At 33.0% G+C, this 21,449-nt stretch overlaps 1 protein-coding gene across 2 annotated transcripts in view; it reads left to right on the forward strand.

The window, feature by feature from the left end:
* SLC12A2 (solute carrier family 12 (sodium/potassium/chloride transporter), member 2) overlaps positions 1-21,449 on the forward strand; it is a 101,858-nt gene that overhangs the window by 24,351 nt on the left and 56,058 nt on the right. For both annotated transcript variants that reach the window (XM_006886011.1, XM_006886012.1), the window contains exons 2-9: positions 1,508-1,627; positions 2,922-2,997; positions 3,291-3,386; positions 12,461-12,600; positions 14,692-14,802; positions 16,562-16,670; positions 18,447-18,574; positions 18,671-18,755. In XM_006886011.1, coding sequence (XP_006886073.1) covers positions 1,508-1,627; positions 2,922-2,997; positions 3,291-3,386; positions 12,461-12,600; positions 14,692-14,802; positions 16,562-16,670; positions 18,447-18,574; positions 18,671-18,755 — 865 coding nt within the window. The remainder of the gene's footprint in view (positions 1-1,507; positions 1,628-2,921; positions 2,998-3,290; positions 3,387-12,460; positions 12,601-14,691; positions 14,803-16,561; positions 16,671-18,446; positions 18,575-18,670; positions 18,756-21,449) is intronic.

The following is a 21,449-nucleotide window of genomic DNA, read 5'->3' on the forward strand; positions in this document are numbered from 1 at the left end:
GAAATCAAAAGACATGAAGAAATCTTCTGTCAGGGACCTTTCCATATTCTTAAAGAGGAAGAATGTCAGTTTAAAGAATAAGGTATGCTTGATCCAAGCCATGAGGTTGGTTTTTTGTTTGTTTTGGTTTTTCATTTGCTTCACATGCATCTTAAATATGGACAGTGAAAAAGGATGGCAGAAGAAGAATCAATGTCTTTGAGTTGTAGTATAGGCGAAGAGTATTGAATATACCATGGACTGCCAAAAATCTGTCTTAAAAGAAGGGCAACTAGAGTGCTCCTTAAGGAGCATGGATAATGAAGCTTTTTCTCACTTCAGACATAACATGTCCTTGGAAAGAGACATCATGATAGGAAAGGTAGAGAAGAAGACCCTCAGAGAGGCAGATTACACAGTGACTACTACAGTTGATTCGAGCAGGATAGGCCAAGGTTCAGGTCTGTTGTTTATTGACTTGATGACACTTAACAGAAAACTAATCAAGGTTGAAAAAGCATATAAAATATGCATTAATTAGAATTAAGAAAGTATGACTAGCTATCAGATGTTGAGGCCACCAAACTCCTCTGAGGAAGTGAGTTGGGCAGCGTGAACTGAAACCCAGTGATGGTCAGCTATAAGTCAGTTCCAACCTGATAAGCTTTCTTTTTATTCAGAGAATTGGGTTGTATAATAAAACTTGATTCACAAATGATTTCCTTTCTTTCAGGCCTGCCATACCTCATTCTTCACCCCAAGGGGAATTTAAGAACAGATTACCTTTAGGTTTCTGTTGTTTTTATATACCATAGAGGCAGTTAATCACATGGGATGAGAGTGCCCATCTTTATATACCCTCTTATTCCCTCTGGATTTCTGCCAATATTCAACCAGAAACCAGCTAGACTTGCTAATGATAAGGTGAATCTGAGAAAAAGTACGTAAGAAGGAATTAAGAATGCTGGTGACTAACATGATATTGATAATAAAGAGGAGTTATGGATGAAGCGTGAGGACCCAGAGCAGTCTTCTATCATGGACTGAAAAAATACTATATAGTGGTGAGGAAGAAAAGTGATATATTGCTGCACTGAAATTTCATATGTGAACGAAATTTCATATGTGAACTTGTGTCAGTTACACAGTGTGGTTAGATAGGAGGTTAAATTTCGAAAGATAACCTGAGTAACGAACCTAGCTAGCTTATGCTTGGGAAATATTTCCTGTGTTCTTCAGATGCAGCCACGTTTTTATTAATATCTGAAGCTAGTAAAATGAGTTTTTTGAAATGGTGGTACTTAATTGTTAAAAATCTTAAAAACAAAAGTTTTCCATTTTATCGATTATTTCTATTTTGCATACATAAGGGATTTTAAAAAACCTTATTCTTAGACACTTGTTTGTAACTTATTGTCCAAAATAAGGTGAAGCCTTTTTCACTGGTGATTTAAGCTTACTTTAAAATTAATTCGGAACATTTTAAAAGTAATTCTTATACTTAATTTCCATTTCTCTTTTTACACAGGAACCTTTTGAGGATGGTTTTGCGAATGGAGAGGAAAGTACTCCAACCAGAGAGGCTGTGGTCACATATGCGGCAGAAAGTAAAGGCGTTGTGAAGTTTGGCTGGATCAAGGGTGTGTTAGTAAGTATACTTAGATTGAAATTTAGAATTACAGCATTCTTAGATTTAGATTTCAAGAATCTTTGGATATTATCCTCAGTTCTCAAGATAACTTTTCTTGAAACATCTTTTCTGATTTTTGGAAGTCCAATACTTTGTAACTTCCTTTTCTTTTTGGTATTAAATGCAGTATACAAAAACCTCTTACTTCACTTAACTAGTTTGTATATGACTATCTCTAAAATATGTTTCATTACTTCTTGGAAACTCATTGCCAGTTTTCAGAAATAAGCATAGAGTTTTTAAATTGCTAGACCCTTTTAAACCAAAAAGCTGAACAGAGACTAGAACTTAAATATGTGTCTGCTTTCTTCATAGTAACCTATTATCATTTGAAAAGAAGTGTTTAGAAATTAATAGCCAACAGATTGAGAAAGAAATGCTTTTCCCCTCAAGGATTAAGCTGATTTCAGTAGACAGATTTAGATGATTAAGATACAAATAATTGTTTTTGTGTATTTGAATAGACATGAAAATGATTACTATAGACAGGTTAAATTGACTTCTCACTGGAACTTTGGAAATATTTAATTAGAGTATTGACATTTTGTGTATAAGTAGGAAAGAAAAAAAAAATCTCAGCTGTAGAGGTAATTTGTTCCCCAATCAATATGGGTGAATTATAAAGTGCAAGGTAATAATAAATGTCTATTCTTAGATTTTAAGTATTTTAGAGAACTTCATGAAAATAAAGACATACGGTTTAGATTTTTTAAAAAAAAAGTATTGTCAAGCAGTGTTTTATGTTGACAGATCTGTATATATAGATAGATGCTTAAAATCTTCAGAAATTATTTAGAATGAGCATATTATAAAGACATGATCTGAAAATTAAACTTCTATTTGCTTGATTAAAAGGGAACATGAATTCTTTTAGGGCCAAGATCTTCAAATAATCCTATATGTTTCTTGTTCTGTTGTTTTGCTACCTCATAATGATGACATTTTCTACTCTTTTTGTCTTTTGAGATATCTGGGAGTAAATGAGTGGATAAATGGGTATATGTGTATTTATATGTGTCTGTATGTTTCTCTACGTACATGAATATTTATCTGTGGTTTACTTGGATTAACTTATTAAAGATCTCATTAAGCTCTTTTAAACATTTTAAGAAAATGTTGATGTAGGAGATAGCTTTAAAATATTTTTTATAGTCTCAAATTCATGTTACCCTAGCATTTATCATTTAGCATTTATCACTAATTACAGTTTATTTTTCTTCATATATGACTGGGTCTTATTTTTTCCTTCTAGGTCCGGTGTATGTTGAATATTTGGGGTGTGATGCTCTTTATTAGATTGTCATGGATTGTGGGTCAAGCTGGAATAGGTAAATAAAGTTACCACTTAACTCATTTGAGAATAACTAATAAGCAAAATAGTTGTGTGTGTATCTGGCTGCTCAACTTTATAAACTTGGGTAATTGCAACCATTAGAACTGTATTGTCCTATATATCAGATTATTTTTGTGTTCATAGTTCTGACCTGGTTTGTATATAATAGGGCAAAATAAGGTAATTTATAAGTGTTAAGAAAAATGAAGTATTCTAGGAGTAACTAGTCCTTGATACATCAGTTTTAAATGGGTGTAAGAATATTCTAATTTTTTTTTTTCTTTAAAGGTCTCTCAGTCCTTGTAATAATGATGGCTACTGTTGTGACAACTATCACTGGATTGTCTACTTCAGCAATAGCTACTAATGGATTTGTAAGAGGAGGTAAATTTAGGCACTTTATATTACCATATCAGAAAACTTACATCATATTTTTGATTTTTTACCTTAACCAAAGCAACATTTCATGTCCAAATAAACCATGTAGGCAGTATGTTATTCCTGTATAGGCAAGGAATTCATAGCTGAGGACTTTTGATTTATTATTCTTTTTTTTTTTTTCAATCCATATACACTCATATTTCAAGGGAACTTTCTGGACAACTTGGAGTTCTTCCGGGGGGGGGGGGAAATCCCTGTCATTCAGAGACAGTTTGAGTTCATTCTTGACAACTACTGCTACGCAGCTGCAGCTTTAAGTTCTTGAGCACATTCACAGGTTTTTAGCTACATCTTCCCTGGAAAGACCGTATTTTATTTTTCCCTCCCAAGCCTTTACCCTTAAACTGGTAGTTTACATTTGGACAACATTGTACAAGTTTAGTTTTTTGTTCCTAAGGAGAATGGGGCATGAAGCCAATGATGGCGTGAACCCCAAATTGTTTGAATGTGAACCCAAAAGTAGAGAAATGAGCATTTTCTAGGATTGTGGCTTGGCATACTATTGGTAGTTTTAAAGCATTAGTCTGCTCAAATAATGAAACCTGTAGAAGAAGAAAGATAAGTCATTGACTTGAAATGACCTCATATTCAGTGTGAAGCTTTGGTACAAGGCAGTCATTTTTTTGTATTTTAGTGGCTTTGGAGACATGGCTAACCCTTTACAAACTAAATAAGCTGCACTGTTTTATGTTTCCTTTGTTTTTTTGAGATTGATTCTTTGCATATGAACTGCTCTTTTCTGCTGTTTCAATTTCATGAACTTGGAGTAGCCTTACAAGGTTTATCTTGATATCATGGGAAGATGTATTTTCCACATGGAAGAAAGTGTCACATAGCCAAATGGTCCCAGGTCCTGGTGAGCTCATGTACAGTGGAATCAGATGGTGCCTGGTCCAATGCCAACACAGGATTGGTCGCAAATTAGGCTGTTGTGTTCCATAGGACTTATGTCAAATTATTTTTGGAAATGCATCCTCGAACTTTCCCCAGTCACCTTACACCCCTTTAGTCTATCTTGGTGTGGAAACTACTCCACTCAAGCTGTTCAACATTAATTACAGCATGTGAAGAAGTTTGTGAATCTGACATGTATGGGATTGTAATTAGTCATAGAGTTTCCAGAGGCATGTTGTTTAGGAAGTGGATGCCACACTTCTGCTTCCAAAACCTGGTTTTAGAGGCTGTAAATTGAAATGAGAGGAGACTGGACTCATCTTTCTCCCTTGTAGTAGTCAAATTGCCAGTGACAGGGAGTTTTATTTAGTAGCTCATTTCTGTACAAACTGCACCACCAGAAGCTCCCTAAATAAAAAGATAATGCACAGAAAATTGCGTAGTCCAGAAAATCTTGAGGCATTATAAGCCTGTGTATTTCATGTGTTAAGATGAAGTCTTACCTATTGTATTTCAGTCAGTTAACAAACAACAGGTAATTGTTGAACAATTACTTTGTGTTAACATGAATAAATAATGTGTTATTAGGTGCTGTTAAGTCAGCTCTTGCTCATAGCAACCATGTGAACAAATCTGAACCTAGTTCCTGTTTATCACCTTTCTCTATCCTCTGTATCATCACAATCTCCATTATACTCAAGCTTGTTGTTGAAGTCACTGTGTCACTCCATCTCTTGAAGACCTTATTTTTCTCTGACCTGACAAAATTCAACAGATACTTGTTTCCTCTGAGATGTATTCGTTTGTTCTTTTGGCAGTCTTTGCAATATTTGGTACTCTTCTCCAACACCAGTTTACAAGCATTGATTTTTTTTCTTTGGTCTTCTGTATTTATGGTCCAACATTCAGATGCATAAGAACCAATTGAAAACACCATGGCTTGCATCATGCACATCTCAGTCTGACATCCTTTCTTTTTAGTACTTAAAGAGGTCCTTGACCACGGATTTCCCCAATGCAACACATCTTTTGATTTCTTGACTGATCCGTACTGTGGTTGTTGATTGTGAGTCAAGTAAAATGAAGTCCTTTGTTTTCATAATGTTGAGCTGTTACCCATATTGAAGGCTGTAGTCTTTGATCTTCTTTAGTAATTGCTTCAAGTCTTTCTCACTTTCTGTAAACAAGGTTGGACATTGGATTCTGCCTGCACAGTTTACCCGTAGCTTTAGCAGCAGATAGAGTAGGGGTATATCTACACATAGGGAGCATTGGTAGCCTTGTATTGAGAAGTTTAATGCTGTCAACCTATTAATACTAGATATTATTATTAATTAAAATATTATATTAATAATAATATAATTATATAATGTAATAATATATATGATTATGTTATTTTATATATAATATAATTATAATTATATTATACATGATATTACTATATTCTATAATATAATTATATAATATAATAATATATAATAATAAATAAGAATAATTATTATTAATAACACCTGCATAATACTAAGTAATAGTAGCTGACTTTTTTCTGAGATAGAAATGCTTGCCTGAATCAGTGATCTTGACATTCTCTTCTTTGATACATTATTGTGAGTAGTAGTATTGTATATAGATAACTAACTCATATGTATAAGAGTTATACCCATTTTTAGCAAAATGAAATCTTAATGTGGATAAATCTATTTTAGATGTCTGTTGTTTTGTACAGTAGAGTTGGAACCAACCCATAGCTGGCCTTCCAGCAGGTTTTCAGAAGCATTTACTTGCATGGCAGGAGATTGCCCATCCTTCTCCTGTGGAGCAACTGATGGCCTTGAACCATGTGCTTTCAGGATTGCAGCGCAACAGCAATTTCTTGTAAAGCACACAACCACCATTAAAACCAGTAATTCTACTCACAGCCAACTTTCCTCTGCGTTTCTCAGGCTGTAAATCACACAGGAAGAGATTACCCATCTTTCTCCTGCTGGTGAGCCAGCAGTGGATATGGCCTCAGGGTCAGCATTGCAACTCCCTACAGATGATGTTACCAGTGCTCCCTTATTCTGTGGCATTTGAGTAAAATGAAAATCTATACTCACATAAAAACCTCTGTGATTATAGTGGATTTATTTATAACAGCCAAAATCTGGAAATAATCCAACTGTCTCTGAACTGGAAAATGAATAAATATGTGGTATATCTAGAAAACATTATTCATCAGTAAAAATGACTTGAGTAATCACCAAAATACACACATATAACGATCTGCCAGATTCACATGTGAGCTACTTGTTTTACAAGTAGTGTTTTACTAAATCAAAAGTAAATTGCTGGTTAAATTTAACTTCATAATGTAATAGTTACAGAACTGCCTAAAGCTTTAAATTATTTCACTGTAGTAAAAGAAAAGTTATAGTTTCAAAGAAAACAGTAATCTAAAAGGAAAGAACTACAGAACTGAATTTTACCTTAGAACTCTTTCTTTAGCAATGGATAGAGAAGTTTTATAACCAATGACAATTTAATTTCATCAATACAGAAAGCACTATTCATTACTAACAATAAATAAAAATACCAGAATTATTTCCTCACTTAAAAAAAGAGTACAAACAGTTAAGTCTGGTTTATTATGATCTAGACATCTAGAGGATGATCTGTTTTGCATATAGATTGAAAAGTTGTGGAGACAAGAGGCATCCCTGACGTACTTCCTTCCTGATTTTGAACGCTGCTTTGTTCAGAGGACTGTTTCTTGGTCCAAGTATAGGTTTTGCATAAGCACAGTCGAGTGCTCTTAGGATCTTTATTACTTTCATTGGGGTTTTGGTTATTGATTTGGGCTCTTTTGGCCACAAATCCATTTATAACATATCCACAAAGCCATCTATAATAATAATGAAGCCGAAATTATGGCTGTGAGGCTTCTGTGTTTCATAGTGGCTTTTTGGTTTGCTTGAGCAATATTTTTAAAAGAAATGAAACTTTTTTTTCCCAGTTGATGTCTTTTAATACTTGAAAATTTATTTCTCACACTGTTAAGCATTCAGTGATAATAGAAAGGCGTATTTTCAGGATTTTATGAGTAAGACCTGAATTTAAACCCAGTTCTTGACATTTTGTGTACATGATTTTGAGCAAATTACAGACATCCCCTAAGGCGTAATAATATATAAAATGGACATGATAACAGTAAATAACATGCCTATTTTATCTTGATTAGTGAAAACACCAGTCTTTTATAGTAGTAGAGCAAAGGCAAAAATGAAGTGTTTAGCTGCTAACATAAAAATGTTTGCAGTTTGAAAAAGCAACTGCTCAGCAGAAGAGTTGGTGGTCTGCTCCCTGGAAAACCCCATGGAGCAGTTCTACTCTGTCACATGAAGTATGTAAGTTAAAAATCAACTTAATACAACTAACAGCCTTTTAAAATTATTTTTAAAAGAAAGTTCACTGCAAGATCTGTTCTTAAAACTTAGTTGTCTTTAGGAAACAGCTGGAGTTGGGAAGGAATAAAACAGAGAACTTTTGCTTTTCTTCATAGGCTCTTCTGTTATTTGTGTATTTTCTAATTTACATAAAGATTATTGAATCTGTCTGTGACATCTCCATTTTCCTCTTAGCCTGTGTCTTCTTCATTTCTAAGTTTTGCCTGTATATAAATTAAATCTGCCTGCTTAGTCATATAGTATCAAATCTTTTTTTGTTTGGCCCCAATATGGTAAAATATGGATAGTTGGAAATCTTGTATTTTTTTTTTAGTGTTAGAATTTTTTTAAATTTATTATTAATTTCAATGAAAATTTGGATTTCCATTCATTCATTGTTGTACTTTTCTCCCCTCTCAATCCTCCCCCATAGTACACTACCCTCTTGGAAAAGTAAAAGAAAAATTCTTTCATTGATTTACAATCCCTCCCCCCAGGTCTAATCCACTATGCAGCCTTCGCTCTGGACTCCTGTCATGACAAAAATACCTAATCACATATCTCTTTTAAACAGTTTTCTCCTTCATCTCTTTCAGTGCAGTAATACATTATTTAATCCATCTTTCTCAGTCTCCCCCCAACCCCAATGTCAGTCCTGTTTTATAAAAATAATGTTGTAGTAATCTTTCAATTGCTAGTCATATAGAGATGATCCAAGTCAGTTTAGGGATTGCAAAATAAGGTTTATACTCTTTAGGTTCCCTACCACAGATTTACCCCTACCTCTCCATGTGTCTCCAAAGGGAGAAAGGAAAAAGAAAGCAGAAGAATAGCTTTATAATTCTCCTGACAGGTAAAATAGAAAGTAAATATGAGAAACTGCTTTTATATTCCTGTGCTCTTATTTTCTTGAAAAGAGAGAATGTTAATCTAAAAGACAGTAAAAATAGTTCTGAAAATACAAGGTATATTTTGCTTTCCAAGGTTTCTTCTCATTGTTAACTAAATAATAGAATCTGCTTCCCTTTTCACTTTTTTTAATAATAGAAAGGCTCAAGTTTATAAAGTCAAAACGTTATGGCACATCTTAACAAATAAATTCCTTGTTTTTATATTTACTTTTGGTGATACTTTACATTGTAAATTTTATAAACTATTTAAACACCAAGTGGTTGATTTTATTCAGTTAACCTTTCTAAAGAAATAGTAACCAGGAAAGAGAATCATTTATTATTATTATCTATCAAATCAAGATATGGGTACAGGTATATGTCATTTCCAGGCCATTTGGACAGCATCTCACAGCAGATATATCTGTAGGCTTGTAAAGCTGTTTTTGGTTTTCGTTTTAAAAGAAAAAGCATCTCACCTTTCGTTTATTTTCCCATGATGATTTGAAAGGCTTCAAATCACCTTTTCACAACACTTGCCCAGAAGAGGGATGAAGACAAGTGAGACAAAGAACATGGTCCCAGACATAGCTTTCAAGCTCTGCTGTAGGCACAAATGCTGCTCTGTGTGTGTAGGTAGATGAAACAGCAGTTGGGGACAGAATGTTTTCCACATTCTTTCTATTCACTTCATGTTTCTTCAGTCACTGCCTCTACCACAACTACCAGTAATTCTACTGCCATTTTTCCCAGTGCCCCTAACCTCCTGCATCAGTGGCTGCTTCATGAGGATGACCAGAAGTAGGCTCCTATAGGTTTTCATATGTTGCTTTCACAGTGCCTAAATCATAGTATGTTCTATTTCATTCAACATACCATTGAATAGTTCCTCGTTATACTTGTCTTTCTCCCTTGGAGATATTAAGAGTAAATTAAATAGTTTAGATAAGCTTAAAAACATGTCTGTTAGATATAAACTGTTAATTGTATTTTTCCAGAGGTTTTCCTTATAATAATGGTTTAATATCTTCAAACTTGATTCTAAAATCTTTGTATCATGCAAAGTTGCCATAATACTCACTTAGAAATTTTATTCAAAAAGATGTCTGGGAAGTTTTAAATCATGTTCATGGGGTAAAAAAATCAAAAGATTAGTATCAAGTGATACAGATCATGTGTTACTAAGATGATTCATTAGTAAAAAGCATAGCTAAAGAAATTTTATTTTGATTGATTTAGTGTTGAATAATTTGAGACTAGGTGGAATTAATTCTAAACCCTTTATAGAAATCCCAAGATGAAATATGCATGTGCAGTAGTTTATGTAATTATCGGATATTTTGTTTCATTTGCATTTATTCTGAGAAATCAGTAGAAATAAATATTGAACTATTTAATGATAATTTCATTTATAGTATTAAGAATTAGATATTTCATCACCATCTACAGAAGTTTATATAAGTTCATATAACTCCAGTATTATTAAGATGAAGTTTATTATTATAACATAGTATTTATTAGAATACAATGTAGAAATCTTAGCAATACCAGGATATGTTATTTATTGTAGTTTGAGATTTTTATTTCGTTTTCATAATACCAGTAAATTACCATACTAATATCAGTAACTGAAATCATACAACTGATTTGTTATTTTAACTGTGTTTACAGGGACTCTGGTGGCCTAGTGGTAAGGAGTTATATTACCAACTCAAAGACACACAGTTCCACCAGCTGTCCCACGAGAGAAAGAGGGATAATCTCCTGCCGTGCAGTTTACAGACTCTGAGGGCATACTGGGGGCCAACTATGAGTCGGTTTCAACTTGACAGCACATAATAATAATAATAATAATAATTAATCATGATAATAATAACAACAAAAATATGTTTTAGGTAAAAGCTTACATAGCAAATTAGTTTACTGTTTAGTAATTCAAATACAGATCACTTACATAGCAAATTAGTTTACTATTCAGTAATTCAAATACAAATCCTTCTGTGCTATTGGCAGGGCTGCAGTCTCTTAATTTATCAACACTTAAAATTTAGAAAAGTAAATTCCTGTTTCCATTTATCCAAATTCCCTGCCCCTTCCTGCTTTCTCATTTTTTGTTTTGGAAAGTTCCTGCTCTTTTGCTGGTTGTTCTAAGGAAGATTATTTCTCATGAATATTATGTATGTTATTTTTAAAAAAAACCCTTAAGCCTTGAAACTGACTTAGAGCTGATCCTTCAGTAAGTAGTCCAAGGTTGTAAATCACACAGGAAGAAGATTGTCCATCTTTCTCCACTAAAGCAACTGATGAACGTGAACCACCAGAGAAATGCTACCTTTGGCTTAACAGCTTCACTCTCTACAGTCTGTGTCACCTGAGTTCCCTTTTAGTATTTTGTTGTTGTTGTTGTTAGGTGCCACTTTGACTCCAAAGCTATAAGTCACACAGAAGGAGCTTGCCATTCTTCTGTGAAGCAGTTGGTGGTATTGAACCACCAGTAAGATGCTGTCTTTCGTTTAGCAGCTTAACTCTATTTTATATGTTACCAGAGATCCCAGTATTATTTTTGTTGTTGTTAGGTGACACTTTGACTACTCTCAGAGGGACCCTTTGCACAAGCAGATCTGAAGCCGGTCCTATCCTGCACTATCCTCAAGATCTCTGAAATACTGAAGACACTGTTAAAATCACTCCTGTCAGTCTTAGCTAGTGGGAGGTCTCCCTTTCTTACTCTGACTCACCTTGTTATTTGGAAGGAGACTTCTGGGGGGTGCTTCATTTCTACTTAGTAGAAAGTAGTCTCATGGGTTATTTTAGTCTCCAATCAATAATCTGATTTTTTTAAATGAATTTGAATTTTGCTATGCATTATTGACTCATTTTAACTTGGTCTACCTGTTGCATCCCTGGTCAGAAATGTCATAGTGGTAGCTAGGAACCATCTTGTTTTTTATCTCAGGCTAGAGGAAGCTGTGGGTCATACAGACTCATTAGTCTTTCTGACAAATTGTTTCCTCCAGTGTTTGGTTTCTTTTGTTCTCCTTTGCTCCAGTCAAGAGAAGATCTTTAGTTGTGTCTTAGATGGCCACTAGAGTTTAAGATGCTACTAACCAAATTAGTATGTAAAACACTGTCTCTTATGCTATTTATTGCCAGTTTAGAGCATTCCCTCCTCCTCTGTCTGAGACTGTGGTCCTTAGCATTCAAGCCTAATATTTCATTCAGCTCTACAAGGTTTGGTTATATTTAAGAATTTTCATTGGTGTACCTACTGTTTTCTCTATATATGAATTACATGTACAGCACATACAAACATGTATATAGAAAAATTCACAACCATACCTATGTATACATACAGATGTAGTCTTATACAACTTCCAGCACCTATTTAGCATACACATATATTTATATATTTACTAACATATTGTTTCTCACTCTGATTTCAAAGGTTTTATTAGAATTTAAAATGTTACTTAGAAAATCACTAGGAGATCATCTTGGTATTCATTAATATAGAGAGGAAATGGAATAGTTGTTACCCGTTTTAATATAATAGTTTGAGGAGAACATTAGAACTTCTAAATCACAGTGATATTGTATTAGATATGGGGAAAATTTTCTGGACATTGAGAACTTAATAAAACGAGTTGTTCAGTATTCTGTTTGGGTTGGGTATTTTCTGTGAATACATTAATTCACTTGCCTATTTTTTTAACTGCTATGCTTATTGTAAGCATCTTCTTTTTAATTGAACATTTGAAAAGAAGATTGGTGTTTTAAATCCTGATTTCAATATTTCTTTTCTTTTTAGGAGGAGCATATTATTTAATATCTAGAAGTCTAGGACCAGAATTTGGTGGCGCAATTGGCCTGATCTTTGCTTTTGCTAATGCTGTTGCTGTTGCTATGTATGTGGTTGGATTTGCAGAAACTGTGGTGGAGTTGCTTAAGGTAATTCCTTTTTCTTCGAGTTATTCATGTAGCATCTTTTTTAAATGAGAGAAATGTTGTACTCATTCTCACAGGTGATTGAGAAGCAGTGATGTGCAGAAATTAGTACTTAAAAGATATTTAGTGGATGACATTGTCAAATAAATTAGTATGGAATTTGAAAGGTTAAATATAGGAAACCATTTCTTTATAGAAGAGGGAAGCACTTACTATTTAGGAGTGGGGTAGTTGAAATGTTAACAGAGAGAGTCAAGACGTTAATAGGCAAATTTTGAAGATTGATAGACGAAGGTATAGAAGAGGAGTTGTGTACTGTCGTAGTTGTATAGAGTCAGAAGTGACGCATAGCTGATCCTCCAGCGGGTAAATCGCACAGGAGAAAACTACCCATTCTTCTCCCCCAGAGCAGCTGGGTTGCAGCACAGATTTTACCACTAAGCTGTCAGAGCACATCCATTAAGGAAACAAAATATTTCATTATCTCTGAATCAAAAGTGACAAGATCAAGTAAGGAAAGATCTAGTTTGCAGTTTGAGTCTGTTTTGAGGGTCACTGTGACCATTTTTAGCGTGTAAGATTGGAAGGAGCCCTACCTGCCTAAGTGGTTAAAAGGTTGAGTTGCTAATCAAAAGCAACAGCTGTTAATTACACCACTACTTGATAACTAATTAGATTTGGGAAACTTAAGAAAAATTAAAATTTATTTCTTAAACAGATTTTTACTTTGAACATTTGGTGGAAGGCAATGCATTTATTGTGAGAAAGAGAGCAGCACTTGGATGATTTAAAGGACATGATTATTCCAAAGAGAGATGACCATAAGCTAGTTGATAATAGTGCTCTGGAGTTCAGAATAGAACATATATCCATAAATGATGAGATTAGTTGTAGCCTATAATGACCTTTGAACCTAAAATCTAATCAATAGATAGCTTTTTATTTTATTAAAATTTATTTTCTTATGCAAGCAGTTTTTAGGTATCATCCAAATATTCAAGTACTACAGAAGATGTCAAATTAAATTTGAACAAGAATTTTTCTTTTTATTCAAAGTAGAGTGAGTACTGCTTTGTGAAAATAAATGTGATCCTACAGATAGAAAGAAACAGGAAATTACTTTGGCTGGCCAGAATATTTTTGCATCGAGATGTATTTTTTCCCTAGTTTTTTTAGTAAACTAATTTATCTGAAATGCAAACAGATTTGTTTCCTTTATTGTTGTTGACTTTTATGAAAGATTAAAGTGAATACAATTACATTTTATATTTTTAGATGTTTGTCAAATAATTTTCTATACCTTTATTAGTCATAACTTGGGATAGTATTCTATTAACAAAAAGGTGAAATTATTTATTACAGTTTATGTTTGGACTATCACATTATTTTAAAAGTAATAATTCATAACCAAGCTAACCCAAAGACATGTGCTTCAAATCCACCAGCTACTCTTTGGGAGAAAGATGAACAGTCTTCTCCTGTGCAGTTTACAGTTACTGTAAACTAGCTTGGCGGTCAGCTGTGATTCGGTTCTGTTTCAGTGTACACAACAATAACAATTCATGCCCAGCTATTATTTGATTAGAAAATTACAGTTGATAGAAGATATGCTTCTACCATGTAACTATAAAAAAATCGTAACTCTCAAAACCAATTAGTATCGTTCTTTTTATTTGACTGTTGATTAGTTTAACCCATTAAATATAACAGTAATGTGGTCTTGTTTGATCAGTATTTGAACCTATCATACTTAAATGATACCTCAATAACAATTGGTACTTACCTAGTTTTCTTTAGATTTCTATACTGATTAATTAAGGAGCTGAGCTGGTGCAGTGGTTAAAGAACTTGGTTGCTTACTGAAAGGCTGGCAATTCTAGCCCATCAGCCATCCTGAGAGAGGAAGATGGGGCAGTTTTGATACAGTTGCTATGAGTTGGAATCAACGGCAGTGGGTTTGATTTTTATTTACTTGTTCCTTAAATAAGCGTTTACTTAACTTCTGTATTTAAGGTGCTCTTATATCTCTTATATATGTTTAAAAAAGTTTAAAATAACTTATATTGCACATTACATTTGTATTTTTATTTTCAGGAACATTCCATACTTATGATAGATGAAATCAATGATATCCGAATTATTGGAGCCATTACTGTGGTGCTGCTTTTAGGCATTTCAGTAGCAGGAATGGAATGGGAAGCAAAAGTAAGTTGATATTTAATATATAAATTCAAAGAGCTACTATAGAGGAAATGCTCTAAAAGCATGGTGATATTTTCAGATTCTTGTAATTAATTCTTCCATCCAAGTACTAACCAGGTCCAATCTTGTTTAGCTTCTGGGATAGACAAAATCAGACACATTCAGGGTGGTAGTTCAGGGCAGTATGCTCGTAGGTGATTCTTGTAATTCTTAAGTAACACATTTTTTACTAATGTTTATGTATAATGTTATCTTCTGTTGGGCAAGGTGGGTAATGTTTGGAGCTAACAGTTTAGGGTACAGTTAAACCTATACTTGTTACATTTTGAAGTTTCTACTTCCACCTCAGTCTTGATTTGCACTTACCTAGAAATGCTCAAGTCAGCATATTTGGTAGCCCAAATTAAGCTCTTGGCTTTGTGATTTACTTAAAAGGCAGTTTAAAAATAAACATGTTTGTATACTGAAAGATAATACTCATCTAAGGCTGCTTGGTTTTGAAATATCAAAAGTCATGGGTACCCAAACTAGTACCAGTGTTTCCAGGAAAAAATACTGAAGTCATTGGTCAGCTTACTGGCAAAGCCCTCTAAAAATGTTTCCATATCTTTGACAGTTAGATAGTACAGCACCTGACTGGCTTCTTCGCAGATTCTACTGAGGAACTTCAAAGTCTCTTCCAAGTTTCTCTGTTTACTGATCATATAAAAGCCCTATATCTGTGTTGTTTATAAGCTATGATAATATTTCTACCTAACTAAAAATTAGGACAGTCTGCAAGAATAATTTTATCTAGCTTGTTTAAAGTCTTAGTAGTATAACATTAAATCATTCATTTATATGTCTTAACATAACTGACTTTTTTGAAGACAAACAATGTTTTACTCCCTGAGTCAAAATTAGTATATGCAAGTACTTGTTTCTGTAGATGGTCTAGTTTATTTGTGGTTCGGTGTTTTGTTATGATTTGTTGTGGGTCTGTGGTTTTGGTGGGGATTTTTAGTAGTATATGTTCAAATTTATTGACTGGTTTATAAGTGGAGGAAGAGGGTTTGCAGTTCTGATAGTTTAGTCTTTTCTTCCAATCTCATTTAAATTCTCAAAAAACTCGAGAATGATCCTTTCCTTCTGTACCTTCCTTTTGCCTACAGCAATCTCAGGCTCGTCATTATGGTTATACCTGGTATAATGGCTGTTTGTGGCAAATAAGCTCTCAGATGAAGGCTGTAGTGGTAAAGTGGAAGGAATAGAAAAAATGATGGAATGAGAAGAATACAGTGTTTAGGAATTTACAGTGATGCTTTATAGTTTATTGGAAGGCATGTTCAACTTCTGGTCATTTGAAAAATATATGATACATCTAATGTTTGCAGTATATTTCTTTTCCAGTATCTTCAACATTGTGTTAGGTGCCATTGAGTCGAGCGCCGCTCATGGAAACCCTAAGGACAATAGATCTGAACCCTGTCCTATTCTATGTCATCCTCACAGTGTTTGACACACTTGATCCCACCACTGCAGTGTCTTGTGTCAATCCATCTAGTTGAGGGTCTTCTTCTCTTTTGCTTTCCCTTCACCTTAAAAAAACCAAACACTGTTTGCTCATTTAAGAAAAGGTTTTTAGCTTCTAGTTTGTGACTGACTTTGCTTGAGACAATGGAGAAAATAAATTCATTTGTTCAGAGAAGATACATTATAATGGAACTGAATCAATGAATAGACATAAGATGTTCACTTTGATTTTTAATGTTTAAAATTCCAGGCTCAAATTGTTCTTCTGGTGATTCTCCTACTTGCTATTGCTGATTTCATCATAGGAACATTTATCCCATTGGAGAGCAAGAAACCCAAAGGTTTCTTCGGTTATAAATGTAAGTAAAGAATTTTAAAAATTTTTTATTATAGTTTGAATGAGTATTTATGAGCATATTAGTTTTAGATTCAAACGTTCATACTTCTTTTGTGAGAATTTTTTAAAAGGTGTCTCTTTTGGCATTTTATTCTTCAATAGTTGAAGTCATTCTTACATATTGCCATTCAAATCTCAGATGTCATGGGTACCAAAGCATATTTGATTCTTTTTTTTTCTGTATGATTATAATGGAAAAAACATTTTAAAAATTTCCCATTTTAACCAAGTGTACATACAATGCAGTATTCACTGGCATTAATTATATTCACTATATTGTATCACCGTCACCATTCTTACCTCCATTAATCTTTCATTACCTCAAACAGAAAGTACCACTTAAAGGAGTAATTTCTCCTGCTTAGTAGCCACTCGTACATTTTGGTCTATGTGCATTTGCCCATTATAAATATTTAATATATGTAGGAGCATACAGTTTTTACTTCTTTATACCAGACATTTCATTCGGCACATTTTCAAGAATGATAGATGTATCATATACCAGAAATTCTTTTCTCTATATTTCTAAATAACATCCTACTATATGTATGTATTACATTCTGATCATTATCCATTTATCCATTTTTTATATTTTATGATTAAATATAACAGTATATTTTTAATATTTTGTGTTATTGAGTTTGATTCAATGATGCATGCAAATATATAATTTAAATTAGTTTTGTCCTCTTTATATGTGCTGTGTATAATTGAAGTAAAAATCACATTTTCTCATTTTTCTTTGTTAGACACACACACACAAAATTAATAGGTCTAATCTGACTCCTGCTGGTTTATCTTAATCTTATTTCATCCCCTGCTCCCTAACAACTTGACCTTCATTTACTTTCTCAAAATAGTGAAGCCTTTTCTTATCTCAAGGCCTTTATTTATGTTGCTTGTTTTTCTTAAGAATCATGACTGATTTTTGCTCACTAGAGTCTCAGCTTAAGTATTATTCTTTTTGATCTTTCTCTGTCTTTCTCTAACCATTAACTTAAATTCTCACACTTTTATTTTTTATCATAAACCTCCATTTGCAATAATACTTTTATCACCATTTGCTATCATCTATTATTTTGTGATTTTTCAGTGAAATCAAGAAGAATATTTATTTTGTTCATACTTTTCTGTTCATATTTTGAGTACTTTGAAGTATTAGATACCTACCTCTAATACAGGAGCTAGTAATGATTGATAATCCAGTATGTCAGTTAAGTGTTGGGGCTTGCCTTTCAGAATAAATTAAAACAGTAAGACTCTTGAAGCTTTTTGTTGTTTAAATGGAAAAAACCTAAAACCTACTATGCCTTGTCTAAAGTAATAAGGAAGCTTAATGAATATCCTCAAACCAGAATATTACATAGCATTTTGATAAACAATGAAAAATGTAACTCAACACTTTATATAGAAATTGTCAAATGGGAAGCTTATTTCCTCTACAAACTGGACTGAAAATACAGTAAAGTTTAAATGTAGACAGTATGGTATACCAAAGCAGTGGAGCAGGACCTAGGTCAAATAATCATTTTGTTTATAAACTGTTACTTCATTAAAGCAAAGGCTGATATTAATACTTGGTTACTACTAAATAATATTTTGCCCACAAAAACTTACTGATGACAAATTGAAGAGGGGTTAGGTACCATCTATACCAGTTAGTTACTCTTAACCTAAATTATTACAGTCTCAAAAATCCACTGTGTATTAATTGCCAAAATAATATTGTTCTCTACAGCAGAAATATTTCATGAGAACTTTGGACCAGACTTTCGAGAAGAAGAGACTTTCTTTTCTGTATTTGCCATATTTTTTCCTGCTGCAACTGGTATTCTAGCTGGAGCAAACATCTCAGGTGATCTTGCTGTAAGTGTTGTAAACTATTGTGTTGATGATTTTTTTAAAATGGTGTGTGTGTATTTATTTCTAAAGATAGACTTAAAAAATTTTCTTGTCTTTTAGGATCCTCAGTCAGCCATACCCAAAGGAACCCTTTTAGCCATTTTAATTACTACGGTGGTTTACATAGGAATTGCAGTATCTGTAGGTAAATAGCCTTACATTTCTTTATCTTTCAGAAATTTCATGATATACATTACTATAAAAATTTTTTATTTGTTCAGTTTCTAATATCACAGTGACATCCAAAAAGTTAAGGAAAAAAATTAATAATGACTTTTAAAGACATTATATAAACCACCAAATGCTTTAGTGTTCTTTATTTTACTAAATGAGAGAATTATATAATTGCCATACTAATTTTATTATATGAGAATTGCTCTAAGGCCTCACATTTTTTATAATACAAATACTGCTTTGGATTATCAAGACAAGATACAATAGTTGTACTTTAAGACAATAACAGTGGTATTAAAAACTTTTTTTTAATACCATTTACATTTATTACATTCATGGAATCACATTATTTAAAACCCAAAATTAGTCTTCAAATTTTGTTGTGTATATGAAGGAATCGAACTTTAGACTTCATTAACAAACATAATTGACAGTGCTTTAGAGAATTGTTTTGATGATAACAATGGTTCAAAAAGCTATATTTAAAAGAGTTTTACTATAGTAAGTTTTTAAAATTAATTGGTGTGTTCCAATGAACTTTGATAAATGATGATAGTTATAGAAAGGCTTCGGGCCTTTTGTTCATTAGGGTCATTATGAGTCGTGCTCAACTTGATGGCAGTCAACAACGATGGTACTAATCTAGAAAATTTTATTCTGAAATTTGATCACTCTAAATTATCAAAGTGATAAAAATTGTTTATGGAGCACAGTTGAGTACAGTTTCTAGCCAGCACACCTCACACAGAGACATTCTTCCTCTGTCACTGTGTGTTGCCATGATTTAGAAAAGCTTCCCGTGAAACTTCCAAACTAAGATTTATTAAGGAAAAATGCTTGGCGACCTACATATGAAAAGCAGCCAAATTTGAAATTGCTGTGAACTATAGCAGTGTGAGCAGTCTTTCGTCCTCAGTGCATCTAGTTGTCAAGGCTTGTTAGTCTAAAACAGCTAACAATTGACATAACTTCTCTTATTGCCTATAGATTTATTGCTTCAAGTTTCTTTTCATCAAATGCCCTTCATTACCCAGAAAACACACATTCTTGAAATCTGTGCATTTTTCTGTAAAAACTCTAAAATCAAGGCTTCTGTAATATCATAAAAAGATCACATCACCAGTTAAAGATCTTTCATGGTGATCGTGATAGCAGTCATGTTGGGCAGTCATCACTAATATCCATTGCTAAAGTTTCTTTCACCATAAACATTTTAATTTTTCAAACATACTATTAACTATTAGTATGTTAGTACTTATCTCAGAGAATTACAGACTCTTCATTCATAGAATCCAAAATTTGAAATTTCTGTTGGAGTTTAGTAAGAAAATTTCATTTTGCTATACATTGATTTTCCAAGAAGTGATAGAAGGACTATTTGACACAATCTGGCACCAATTGCCTAAATGTTATTTTGAAAATGCATTATTCAGTATTATCTTGGGTAAAATGACATCTTAAAATGATAATATGGAATGATTTATTTTTTTCACACTTTATACTTAAATCCCCGAAATTTATTTTGAAAAACAAGTGGATTGTATATATACACTTTATTGTTAGATGCCACAGGTCATTTCTCACTCGAAATGACTCTGTGCATAACAGACCAGAACATTGCTGAGTCCTGCAGTCCTATCCACAGTGGTAGCTTAGCAAAATTGATGTTTAAGTCCTAATGTGCTTGTATACCTTAAAGATAAATTCACTATATATAGTTTTAATTTAAATATTGGTACAGTTGAGTATGTTTTAATTTGGAAACTAATTTGCTTTAACAGGTAAACCCTTTCTATTTTCTTTTGACACATTCACTCATTTATTTTGTGTGCACTAAGTGTTGGAACAGTAAGGGGCTTGTTTTCTCTGGTGCTCTGTAACAGAGTCACTTAAGATATCTACTTATGGAAGTGATTGTATAACTTGTTTAAAACATTGGCACTCTTGTTGCAAATAATTGTAGTGGTAGAACCTAAGAATATGAAATACATAAAATCATAGCTGCTTTTATGACTTTGATAGCCTGCTTAATATCCAGTTGTTTGAGAGATAACTTTTGGGAAACATAGTTTTATAACCATTATTAATCAAAGTTGGCTGAAGAAATTTAAGAGTAAAGATTTTATGCACTTGGTACTTAGTTTAGTTTTTTGTTTAGCATTCAGTGTTTGATACACACACACACACACGCGCGCACACTTTTTGCCTCATATGGCAAAGCAATAGTGTTAAAAGTGCTTAAGAAAATAATATGTGACGTGATGTCTAAAGAATGTTAATTATTATTCTTTGCACATCATGTGTTATTCCAGATAATAAATGAGATGTTATTTCAAGGTTGTTTAAAAATAGTTTATTATGGGAGATACCAATTTTATACAGAAATGGAAAGCATAGTCTTATGAACCCAGTATACCTGTCAACATCAAAAAAGTTATACATAATATGAACAGCCGATATTTTGTTTCATGTCTACCTAGTTACTTAGATCCATAGGATAATTTTAAGCCAATCTCACATACTTTATATTTTCCTTTTGTTTGGGATAACATACATACAAAAATGTTATAATTCTAATTATAGTTCATTCATATTCAAATAGTTTTTCATGTAACCTTTTGACCTTTAAGAATAAGTAGAGAACACTTGGAGATCTTTGAAATGG

This window comes from Elephantulus edwardii, unplaced genomic scaffold (assembly GCF_000299155.1).
Source record: "Elephantulus edwardii isolate Elephantulus edwardi_28Jun2011 unplaced genomic scaffold, EleEdw1.0 scaffold00046, whole genome shotgun sequence".
NCBI lineage: Eukaryota > Metazoa > Chordata > Mammalia > Macroscelidea > Macroscelididae > Elephantulus > Elephantulus edwardii.